This window comes from Otolemur garnettii, unplaced genomic scaffold (assembly GCF_000181295.1).
Source record: "Otolemur garnettii isolate 467f Iridium unplaced genomic scaffold, OtoGar3 scaffold00080, whole genome shotgun sequence".
Lineage (NCBI taxonomy): Eukaryota > Metazoa > Chordata > Mammalia > Primates > Galagidae > Otolemur > Otolemur garnettii.
The window spans coordinates 6917880-6930828 of NW_003852475.1; the positions used below are offsets into that span (position 1 = coordinate 6917880).

General features: G+C 33.0%; 1 protein-coding gene and 1 non-coding gene across 3 annotated transcripts in view; both read left to right on the forward strand.

Annotated features, from left to right (window-relative positions):
• Positions 1–12949, forward strand: part of SPOPL (speckle type BTB/POZ protein like) — a 50811-nt gene that overhangs the window by 19256 nt on the left and 18606 nt on the right. For both annotated transcript variants that reach the window (XM_003794386.3, XM_023515846.1), the window contains exons 2-5: positions 10193–10328; positions 10497–10618; positions 10882–11033; positions 12746–12873. In XM_003794386.3, the coding sequence (XP_003794434.1) occupies positions 10251–10328; positions 10497–10618; positions 10882–11033; positions 12746–12873 (480 nt within the window). In that variant the 5' untranslated portion in view covers positions 10193–10250. The remainder of the gene's footprint in view (positions 1–10192; positions 10329–10496; positions 10619–10881; positions 11034–12745; positions 12874–12949) is intronic.
• Positions 6332–6393, forward strand: LOC111726795. Its single transcript, XR_002774491.1, has one exon. It is a non-coding gene; the product is annotated as a U7 small nuclear RNA (small nuclear RNA).

Here is a 12949-nt window from a genome sequence, read left to right on the forward strand (position 1 = left end):
TGTGTGTGTGTGTGTGTAGACAATTTGTAAAGTTAAGCAAGTTTATTCAAAGTTTATAGAGGTTTTGTCCTGAAAGAGTATTGAATTTTATCAAGTGCATTTGTTACAACTGTTAAAGTGATCTTTTCTTTCCCCTATTTCTGATAATGGGATAAATTTGGTTAATAGATTCTGATGTTAATTGAGTCTGATCATTGGAATATGTAGCCTATTTACATATAAATGTGATTGTAACGATTCAGTCTATTTACTGGTTGTAAGTCTGTTCACATTTTCTTTTTCTTCTTGAGTTAGTTTTGGTATTTTGTGTGTTTCTAGGAATTTCTCCTTTCTTCTAGGAGAAATCGATATGTATTAATTTTTGGTATATGTTATTCATAGTAATTTCTTATACTTTTTATTTCTTTAAGATTTATTTCTGATTTTAGTTGTGTGTGTTTTTTCTCTTTTTTCCTTGGCCAGCTAAAGGTTCATCAGTTTTCTTCATTTTTTCAAAGAACCAACTTTAGTTTTGATACTTTCTATTGCTTTTCTTTTCTCTATTTCATTTGTTTTCCCTCTAAGTTTTGTAATTTCCTCCCTTGTATAAACTTTAGTTTTTTTAGTTTGTTCTTTTTTCCCCTTAAATGCTTGAAGTGTAAAATTAACTTACTGATTTTTGAGATCTTCTTTGCAAATACAGGTGTTTACAGCTATTCATTTTTCTCTAAGTACTGCTTTTGCTGCATCTCATAAATTTTGGCATGTTATGTTCTCATTTTCTTTTGCTTCAATGTATTTTCTAATTTTTCTTGTGATTTCTTTTTAGCCTATTGGTTGCTTAATTTCCACATATTTGTGAATTTTTAATTTTTTCTTCCATTATTGGTTTATAGTTTCATTCCACTGCCATTAGAGAAGACACGTTCTGTAATTTCAGTCTTCTAAACTTTTTGAGACTTGAGGCCTAGCATATCCTCTGTCCTGGAGAATGTTCCATGTGTACTGAAAACAATGTGTATTCTGCTGTTGATGGATGAAATGTCTATTAGGTTTAGTTGTTTTGTACTCTTGCTCAAGTCCTCTGTTTATTGATCTTCTTTGTTCTTCTATGAATTATTAATTATTGAGTATCAGTGCCTCTGGCTATTGTAGAATTGTCTAGTCTTTTCAGTTTTGTTAGTTTTTGCTTGATATAAGTTATAATGTGTATATATGTTTATAGTTGTTATATCTTCTTGATGAATTTACCTTTTTATCAATATATATTGTCCCTTGTTTTTTTGTAACAATTTTTGACTGAGTCTATTTTGTCTTGTAGCACTACACTATAGTCAAACAACTATTTTGGTTGTTGTTTGCATGAAATATCTTTTTTCTTCCTTTTACTTTCAAATTATTTTTGATTTCCATGAACATATGAGTATTTTTGCAGATTGGCTTTCTGTTATGACACTTCTTCAATGCTTAGCCAAGCCATTTGTAGCTCTGCCTTAGTCTTCACTTTCTGTTGCTCACCACTTGTCAGCCAGAGTTGAATGTTTAGGATCTTCTATCTTTTCAAGCATGTATTTGGCCCTCAGCATGCACATGGCTTTCTAGATTCCCTGGTACCTATAGGAATTTTTCAAAGCCCTTCTAACAATTATCTTCTTTCCTAGCTTCTTCCTACCCAACCTTTTCTGTCTGGCTGTTGCTTATGCCAAGTTTTATTCCTTTTCTAGATGGCTGGAGCTAGAAAACATTTATCTTTTTATGTTTTTGATTAATGCCAGAGACCAGGATGGTGTCTCCTACCTTGGAAAAACTCCAAGGCTGGAGCTCCCGGGATGGCTGGAGCTAGAAAACATTTATCTTTTTACGTTTTTGATTAATGCCAGAGACCAGGATGTTGTCTCCTACCTTGGAAAAGCTCCAAGGCTGGGGTCACTCATCCTTGACCAGTTCTTCAGGGAGCTACTACATGGGTTGAAGCACACAGCCATATTGCTCTCACAGATTCCAGCATTATATGGCAGGACTGCAGGCTGATGACTTCATAGTCACCACCAAATTGGGAAGGAGGCCATAATAAGCAGTTGTCTTAAAATGGCATAGCCCTTTTCACTGAAATTCAGTGATTTCTTTATTCATTAAGCATTTCCTGGCTATAAGTTTTTGATTGGGTTCTAGAATTCCAACAAACTGATTCTGTTTTTGTTCTTGAGGAGGGATGGAGTTTTGAAGTCATGTACACCACCATTTTGGTGATATCTGTGGACATGTACTTTATTACATATATGTGAAATTCTTCTTATATCTGCATCTATATCCACAGATCTTTAGAAAAAATATAAACAAATTCATTGGCATGATAATCAACAAATTCAGGATATAGGTTATTTCTGGTATGAAATTTGGTGGTAGTAGGATTCACCGGTATGATGGATACATGGTTGTTTGATGACTGGTTCTTTATATTTTTTCTATCTTTTTTTTTTCTTGAAGATCCTAAACATTCAACTCTGGCTGACAAGTGGTGAGCAACAGAAAGTGAAGACTAAGGCAGAGCTACAAATGGCTTGGCTAAGCATTGAAGAATGCTTACTTTGTCACTCTCAGTAAGATACCATGGCATCTTAGCTCACAGCAACCTCAAACTCTTGGGTTTAAATGATTCTCTTGTCTCAGTCTCTCAAATAGCTGGGACTGTAGGCACCTGTCATGATGCCCAGCTATTTTTAGAGACAGGGTCTCACTCTGGCTCAGGCTGGTCTCAAACTGGTAAGCTCAGGCAATCAACCCGCCTTGGTCTCCCAGAGTGCTAGGATTTCAGGCGTGAGCCACTGCACCCAGCCCTATATACTTTCTAAATATTTAAGATTTTTAATAATAAAATTAGGTAGTTGTATGTGTCTATATAACATATATATACACATATATATATATATATATACATACACATATATTCTGGCACATAAATATTTTGTTAAAGTAGAAAGTCTTGTATATGTTTATTCTAATAACAAGTCTTGCTTTTAATAAGTAGGAAACATCATACTTGAAATTTTAAAAATAAGTTTATATAACAACATGGAATAAGCCTTTTATTCATTTGTTGATATGAATGTACTTATTGTTCCATGTTATTCTTTAGGTCTTATTTTGACTGTACGCTCTCCTACTAATTTTTTCTGTAAGAACAAAATTAGGATGGTCTACTATTTTTTTCTTTTAAAGAGAAAGGGGGAAAATAGCGTTCTAGAACTAGCACTGAAATGGGCATTTGTAGATCTTTGTCTTTGTTCTTTGTTCCAATATTTATATAGCAGTATAAATTTGGACAGTTTATTTTTTTCTGTTTTAGTCTGTTTCTCTCATTGTGGTCCTTATCTTTAAAATAAGAATTGGATCAGGTTAGGTTAAGGGCTGCTACAGCTTTGTAATCAAAAGGGAAGCTTGATTCTACAGAAAGAGCATATAGACTTTGGAGGAAAGTAAATTTGTATTCATCCTCTGTCTTGTTACTTATAGCCTAAACTTTCAAACTATCCAAACCTGTTTTCTCATTATTGAGGTGGGATTATTACCACCCATCTCACAGAATTTCTGAGGAGTAAACAGGGTATGAAATATATAAATGTTGTTCACAAATACAGTCTGCTCACCAAAATTCTCCATACCCCTATCCAGTAATTGTATCATTTGAAGGAGTAGCTAGAGAGAAAACAAAAGTCTTTTGTTTCTATTTAGTTTACTTTTATATATGAGTTATATTGTGCATTATACTTCAGGAAGATAACAACTTTTATAGAGGTATTAAAGGACATTTTCCTCTTTCCTGTTTAGGTTTCTAAAACTTGTTTTTTATTTATGTATTTTGTTACTATTAAGTTACACTAATATCTTCTTATAAAAACTTAAGGTTAAAGTTTTCTTTGGCTTACTGTCTCCTTTTACCTACCACTGCAATATTTACTACTTTGACAGCAACACACACACAAGATACCTGTTTTTTGTGGGTCCCTGTGAGTTTAAAAATAACCATATTTCTCTGTTCTTTTAAAAAACATGATTTTTTATTTCTATACTAATTGAAGCAACCCATTTTGAAAATATTACTTAATAAAAATAAGAAAAAAATCTTGTCACCCAGAGATAGCCTCTTAATATTTAGATGTATTTGGCATTATCACTGCAATGACAAAGTGCAAATCAGGGTACCTATCTGCCACTTTTTTCTTTATGTTCCAATACCTCTGTTAACTCTATATGCCATTTATATTTATAAAGGTGAGGTCCTTTTAAACATGCTCTTTGTCTGAATTTTTTTTATTATGTATGCAACATATCTTGTACACTTTTCCTCATCATTAAGAAAATTTAATATATTCTTAAAGATTGTACAGTTTTCTATATGTAAATGTATTACAAAAACGTAGTAGATTTATAATTATCTTTTTTCACAGTTGTTATATATTTCCCGAGGTGAATTCCCAGGATAAATCTACAGAGAATTTATTTTGATACTAATTATAAAATTGTTCTATAAAGAAGCCTTATCTTCAATATAGTCATGTCTGCTTCTCTGCAATGTTTCTGGCTGTACGGGTTGGCAGTTTAAAATGAACTTTGAAGGTACTATAATGAAAAATGATATAGGTTCTTGTTTGTATTTCATTGATTACAAATGATGTTAAACTTTTTTTTTCCTTTGTAGTTATTCTGTGAATTGGCTTGTTCATCTCAGCCCCTTTTTCTGAATGTTTTAAAATCATTCTTAGTTGCCAGAAACCATATAAACAATTCTTGTGGATATCAAATAACACCATTTGCATTTTTATACTTGTAAAAATTAATAGCTTAGGCTCAGTGCCCATAGCACAGTGGTTGTGGTGCTGGCCACATGCACCAAGGCTGGTGGGTTCAGACCTGGCCTGGGCCAGCTAAACAACAATGACAACTACAACAATAAAAAAAAAAAAAAATTAATAGCTTATATTTTAGAATCATTTTCTTACCTTTTTTGGTGGACATTTCACCATAAAAAATAAGAAGGGAGATTATTAAACAACTTTATAATTTATGTTTCCACTGGGAATGTCATAGACTATTTTTATACTCTTGCTGATCTTTTGGAATGTTGCTAGTCCGATTAAGTAAAAAGTGGCTTCTCCACGTAGTTTTAATTTTTATTCTTCTAATTATGAGTAAATTTTCTTTCCTGTGAATTTTGTTTTTTACTTCTATTTGATTTTGTTTTGTTTTCATTTTTAAATTTTATTTTATTAATTTTCTAGAGACAGGATCTTGCTCTGTTGCAGGGAAGGAATGTAGTAAGCTCACTTCAGCCTCAAACTAGGTTCAAGCAGTCCTTCTGCCTCAGCCTCCCAGGTAGCTGGGACTATAGGCACGAGCTGCTGAGTCAGGGCCTTTTTCTTTCTACTTTGTAGAAATTCTTTACATATTAGGAAAGCTAGCTTTATGTGCTATGTTCATTGCAAATATTTTTCTTGTTTTATTGTTTTCATGATTGGTTATGATGGTCTATTTTATCAGCTGTCTTCAGGATCACTGGAAAAAAGTATTGATAGGGACAGGCCCTCTCCTATACTATTCCTAGAGATTTTCCTAACAGATAAATCTAATAACCATTACTTTTTAAGTACATTTATTTAATTAACTATGAATTTTCCTAAAAGAAATACTCAACTTGTATTTCTGTACCTCTTTCTGCTCAGTAGACAACAGTGGTAGTTTTGCTAGCCTGAGACTAGCTACAAAAGCCAGCACCTTTGCTGCCAGATAGGGTGGGCTTGATTTGGGAATGAGGGGAGGTAATGGCAAACCTATGGATTTATCAGCTAAAAGTAGCAAACTCAGTTTGAGGAGAAAGGGACAGCCTACAACTTTGCTAGCCAGGGTAAAAAAAGAAAAAAGAATAAAAAGCTAAATGGAGACAGTATCAGCTACACAATATGTAACACAGATAACTGCAGTTAACTTTAGGCAACTTACTAATAGCAAACAAACCATAGAAAAGTCAGAATCCAGAGTTGTTATAGTATATTAAAATGTCCAGCTTTCAACCAAAAATTGAGACATGCAAAGAAATAGGAAACAAACATATTCAGGAAAAAAGGCAGGAGGCATACGTAAGACTATTGTACAATTCTATTTTCATGAAATTTGTAGATAAGTTGTAACTAAAGAAAGAAGGTTAGTGGTTATCTGGGCTTGGAGATAGACATTTTTGGAATGATGGAAGTATGCTATAATGGCATTATGTTGATTGGTGCACCAGCTACCTGTATGAAGTCACTAAAAATCATTGATCTGGGTGAACTTTGCTGTATGTAAATTATACCTCAGTAAGTGTTAACTGCTCTTTCAGAGTTTGTCTAGATGGTTTTTGGTCCTCACTGGAAGACCAAAGGGAGAAAAAAAAAGATAAAACAACAATAACAGAAAATTATGCCTCAATAAAGCAGTTGAAAACTCATGGGGACAATATCTTCATTTTCTTAACCAACATCTTTTAAAATGGTGGTGGTACTCTTAGTGATCTCAACTTTTGTGACTACCTACATATTACTATTTTCAGATAAAAATACATTAATAACTATTTCTGGTTTATGAAAGTAATTGAATATAACAACTAGAGATACTTAAAAGAAATAGTTACTTTTTATGTAGAAATAAATAATTCTTGTTAACAATGTCACAGTATAATGTTCTTAAAGTGATTTGCATTACACTTTACTTTAAGGCAATGGTATTTTTTACATCGTGTGTTCCATTCTTGCTTATTTAAGCAGTATCCACTCTATTTCACTTATTTAAAGCTCATTGTTGACTTTTAAATGCTTCTAAGAATATTTGCAGTGTTGTCATCCTGGCTGCCTTGCTGATTCCTCAGTTCATAATGTTGTGCTGCAGCTACATCACAAGATAGGAACTCATTTTGTATGTGAGTTGTAAATACAGTTGTCTGTATACAACAATATAGATTCTGTCACTGAAAATGAAAGTTACATAAGCATTCTAATCGTAAAGGATTAGAAGTTCTGTTTGAAGTATTTTCTAATGTTTCGTGTATCACCTTATTGAAATTGAATCCCCTAAGTCCCCCAGATTACTATACAGTATAGTAGTCCCTGTCTTCTCTCTTACAGTATTACCATCTTCCCAGTTGTTCAAGCCCCAAACTAGAATTTATCCTTGATTGCTCTTCCTTTTAATTTTAATTTTGTGCAAATTCTGTTGATTCTAAAATATTTTCCCAAATCCATGGGCCATTTCCCCCATCTCCACTGCTGTACCATATTATTCTGTTGCCATTATCTCTACTCAAACTACTCTCAAGCCTTCTAATTTGTTTTCCTACTTTTGTTCTTCACCATCCTTTATTGCCAAATTAGTCCCTAAAAGCTGTCATTCTCATCTTTCTACTCTCTAAATTATACTGTTTTTCTCCTACTTAAAATTCTTCAGTGACATCAACCACATGGATGCCTTTCTTTATCTAAAGTTTTCTAGTTTCTTTCCTACATTTGTACTTGCTGTGCTCTCTCTACCCTTAAAGACAATCTTCCCTTGACTTGTTTCTGCTGTTTCTTAAAAAATCTTTTAGGTCTCACCTCAGTATTAACTCTTTAGAAATGCCTTAACTGATTACCCTGTTTTAAAGTAGCCTCCTTGCTATCTAATTAAAGAATTTTCAGTCACTGCATAGCAATTATTCTATCCTATATTTCTTTTTACTTACTTTGATTTTGTTTATTATGGTTTCTTCCCCTGATTATTTACCCATTGTGTGTTTTTTCACTAACATGTTTCCTGAGCTTGAAGAGTGTATTATAAATGACTACTTAATAATAATACCTGTCAACGAATTAATTATAACTAATTTGACAAATTTTCTTTTTTTGAACTAAATTTTAAATCATAGGAGGTGGAGTGGTTTTTCACCAAACCTGCCTTCTGATTTGAATCAGCTGTTTCTGAATTATTCAGATTAATGTCTTCCTTCATTTATATGTTTCAAAACTATGCCTTAGCCTCATTGACTTTGTGCCTTAAGAATAATTGTTATTTCATAGTTTTACTTAGTACTCAGTTAACTTGTTTTGTCACAGTCTCTTAAGAATTATATTTTTGATGTCCATTCAGTTTCAAAACATTATGAATTTGTTTTATGTGTTAAGGTATAAAAATTAGAACGTCTTCATTATGGGAGTTTTGTTTTTCCTTTTGATTCATCTGTCCTTAGCTAGAAAATAGTGAATTTATCTCTTCCTCCATAGCTGTGAGATTGGCATACATATTTCACACATCTGGAAATGAATAAAAACATGATACAGTATAAAATTCTTATGATGTATCTTCTTTGTCTTTAAAACAATGTTGTGGCTCTGCGCCTGTGACTCAAGCGGCTAAGGTGCCAGCCACATACACCTAAGGTGGCAGGTTCGAATCCCCAGCCCGGACCCGCCAAACAACAACAATGGCTGCAACCAAAAAATGGCCGGGTGTTGTGGCAGGCGCCTGTAGTCCCAGCTACTTGGGAGGCTGAGGCAGGAGACTCGCTTGAGCCCAGGAGTTGGAGGTTGCTGTGAGCGTGATGCCATGGCGCTCTACCCAGGGAGATAACTTGAGGCTCTGTCTCAAAAAAAAAAAAAAAAAAAAAAATGTTGTAATTATTTTGTTTTCCTTAGGTTTGATTTGTGTTCATGTCAAGAAACATATACTTTTAACTTTTTTTCTAGATTTGAATTTTATAGAACCATGTGTCAGTGATGGTTTTTTGTTCTGGTTATTATGGAGCTTATCTGTATGGAATAGTTCAAGTTCTTCATTCAGCTAAGGAGAGTCTGCTTCTAGGACAATTATCTGTTGAATATTTCTGATTTTATTTTCTGTCTTCAGTATCTGTCACCTTTTTTAAATCACTTTTCTCAGATTTGGGGAAATCTTTGCATTGATCAGACTCCTCCTCTTCCCCATTTAAATGTATTTATTATTTGTGGTACAGTCTTTTAGTGTATTTCTTTCGTAGCTCTTTTTGTTTCTTTGTGTCTTTCAGGCAGCTTTCTTCAATCTTTTTTTTCTCATTTTATAATATTGTTTTATGGAATAGAAAGATAGTACAAATGTTTTCCTTTCCATTTTGGGTAGAGCCCCCCTTTTTTTTCCTTAGTAATTTTATTCATAGGACTCATGTAATTTTCTTCCCTTATTATTAATGAAAAGAGAGTTCTCAGACTTGAATCTCTATGTTGTAATGTAATCTTGAAACCTTCTTGGCCTTGCAGAATATACATTGTGATTTTGCCTCTTTTATAGATTTTCCAAGTTGTGAAATAGCATCATGTTAGTCATTAATATTCTGGCTAGCTTATGAAGAGTTAATTATGCTTCTAAATGGATGTAGTATAAGAATAGCTAAATGGGAGAAAGTTTCATAATATAGTATGTCTCAGTAAGAAATACCTTAATAGGGATGCGGTCTTATCAGAGGGCCTATTTGAGATAGATATAAACTTTTGTGGAGATATATATAATTCTTACAAAGCATTACCTGTTATATGCTATTCTGTGTTTTACTTGTTGAAAACTTTTGGGGTCTGACAGATAAGTGACTAGTATCTATAGTTTTAACTTTTTAAACTTTAGATTTTCATAAATATGTCAATGAAAAGATGAAGGAAAATGAATCAGATATTGATGTCTTAAAGTTTTCATGATATTTTGTGATTTTATGATCTTACTCTTAAACAGTGTACATTATTTTTTGATTTGTGATATTTTGGGAAACTTGCCTTCATAAAATAATGTCTTATCTATAAAGTATGTTTAGATTTCAAGTGCTGTGTATTACCAAGGTATGATTTTATTTCTTAAGTATTATTTGAATTATTTGTAATTCTTTATGTTCCTTTATACCAGTCATTCTCAACTTTCCTAATGTTACAGCCCTTTAATACAGTTCCTGTGGGTCGTAACTCACAGGTTGAGAACCACTGCTTCATTTATTGTTGGGAATTCATTGAGGGTACAAAAACCAGGTTACACTGACAGCCGTTGTTAGGTAAAGTCCCTCTTAGAATCGTGTCTTGCTCCCAAAGAGAACTGCTGCTTTATAACCTGATTGTTTCAGGACTATTTAAATACATCTTGTATCTTGATTCTGTCAGACTTGTTGATCAGTAAATCAAATTTCTTTTCTTTATAGGTAAAGTACTCAACTGTGTAGGATACTGCATATCTTAAAAGACTGCAATAAAGTGGCAATGTCTCAAGAACCCACCCCGCCTGTACCTGGAGATATGTCTATTGGTCCTATAGCAGAAAGCTGGTGTTATACACAGGTATGCGCTGTTAAAAATGCCTTACTTTATGTCATTTATAAATTTTACAGCATTTTATTATGGCATAGTTAATAGAAGCATTAGAAAAATGATCATAGAATGTTTAACATGTAACAAGTTAAAACCATGAAAGTCATCATTATAAATGTGGTTTTCTGAATCTCTTAGGTAAAAGTAGTAAAATTTTCCTACATGTGGACCATTAATAACTTCAGTTTTTGTCGAGAGGAAATGGGTGAAGTATTAAAAAGTTCAACATTTTCATCTAGCCCAAATGACAAAATGAAATGGTAAGATTTGGAATTTTGGTTTTTGTTTTTGATGTGATCATCAGCTACTTACAGTTTGATTATTATTGTTGTTCCTGAAGGGGTTTTAGTCTAATTTTATATTAGATTGGTAACATATTCCTAATAGTATGGTGAATTGTAAAGAACTATCGGATATTGACAGGAATGCTGTTTGTGATAATGTTAACAAATGATTTTAGTATTGCCTCTCTCTTTTGAATGCTTCAAGTATTCCTCCATGTGAGCCTATTGTTTTATTTTAGGTGCCTGAGGGTAAACCCAAAGGGATTAGATGATGAAAGTAAGGACTACTTGTCCTTATATTTGCTTTTAGTCAGCTGCCCCAAAAGTGAAGTTCGAGCAAAATTCAAATTTTCCCTTCTGAATGCTAAAAGGGAAGAAACAAAAGCAATGGGTAAGTTATTTGAAAACTAAGTGGAGAAGTCTCTGTAATTACATACTGTGACTTCACCTTTACCTAGAAAAGTTGGGTTTTGTTTCTCTTTTCAAGTAAAATTTAATTAACCAAAATCATTTAATTTAGCCATTATTTAATTTCAAATTCCAGCATACAGCAATAACTGTTTTACTAAGTCTTAGACTTAATAAAAGTAGTTAATACTATTAAAATTTAACTTCTTGTTTTAAACTGACATCCATTTGTCACTTAGAAAAATAGTTGCTGTTTGGGCACGGTGCCTGGTTTGCCTATATCATAGGTGTTCAAGAAACATTTCTCTTCTCCCTTGTCCTCTTTGCCAGGTAATAAAATCCAAAGAAGCATGTGAAGGAAAGGGAATGAATGCCTTGATGTTAATATTTTGTCATTGGAATTTTTTGAGCCACGAACTGAACACGGACTAAAAGGGCCTGTTAAAGTCAAAAACTGTTTCTTAGTTTAGGATCTATTAAATTCAGTCCATGATTTACATATATAGGCAGAGGAAATAGTATAGCCTGGAGCTTCATAACAGAAAGGTATAGTGGGAAATGTACATTGTGCATAATAGGAAAATATCCCATGAACTGCCAAGTTAAATTTTAAATATTTTTAGAAGTGAATTATAGAAACAAGTAACTTGATTACAAAAATTCTAGTCCATGCACATTTTTAAATAATACCTTTACTGCCAAAATAATGCATATTTTCACATTGTCTCACCTTTAAGATGGTATAGCACTATTTAGATTTATTACTGGCTTTTCACCTCTTTTATTCTTTATATAATAGATAATGAATACTTTCTGTAGAGGCTCTTGTTTATTTTGTGGTATACAGTTTTTATATAGTACTTTTGATAGTTCAGATTTATTAAATCTTCTGCAGATTATAGTAAAAATATCTTTTGGGCTTCTGTGGAATTTTTTTTTTTTAATAGGAGAGGGGATTATGTTTAGAGACTTAGGAATTATAAGGATCTTTTGGGGAGTATAAAAGTGTAAGTTTATATTCGAAGTGGAGGAGAGAAGTGATGTGTGTGAGAGAGAAGAGAACATAGAGCCAGGAGTGAAGGAAGGGAAGATGGGATGTGGGAGAGAGAAAAGGAGCAAGAGGAGGGCATGGCATCCCAAAGAAAGAAAGGATGAATGCCAGCCAAGGATCTTATTTAGCTTTCACCAGTTAGATTTTTCTGCAGTTGAGTAAAACTTAAATCGGTGGGATTGATAGGCCAGCTTAAAAGATGCCTTATTTGACTTACAACATCCATTTTTATGGGGAAAAAACAGAAAATGATAAGTATATTCTAACCAGATTCTGATGTTAGATGATGAGTATTATACCTATACCAATATATTTTGATCCCATTTCATTGTCTTTGAGGCCTGGAGGTTGTTAAAAAGATCTCTTCCTTCTCCATGAGATTTGGTCTGGCTTTTCTACTTAGAGATCTAGAAGTCTGAAATTGAGCTCATTAACAGTGGCCAAAATTTAAGTAACCATGTGGAGTGATCTGTTTTATGTAACTTAACTGTTGTTAATATCTTGTTTATCAACACAAATATCTGTAAATTTTATGATGGATATATTGGTGAAGTTCTATTTCTGTACATTTTAACTGGGTTATCATGAAGAAAAATGATTTTTGGATACTGTTTTATTTAAATTCCTATTCTGTTTTCCACCAGAAAGCCAAAGAGCATATCGATTTGTGCAAGGGAAGGACTGGGGTTTTAAAAAATTCATTAGAAGGGATTTTTTGCTTGATGAAGCTAATGGTCTTTTACCAGATGACAAGCTTACATTATTTTGTGAGGTGGGTACATTTTTTACTCTAAGGAACTCCATGGTCATATTTAGTGTACTAAAATATGTGCAAAAGTATAAACTGG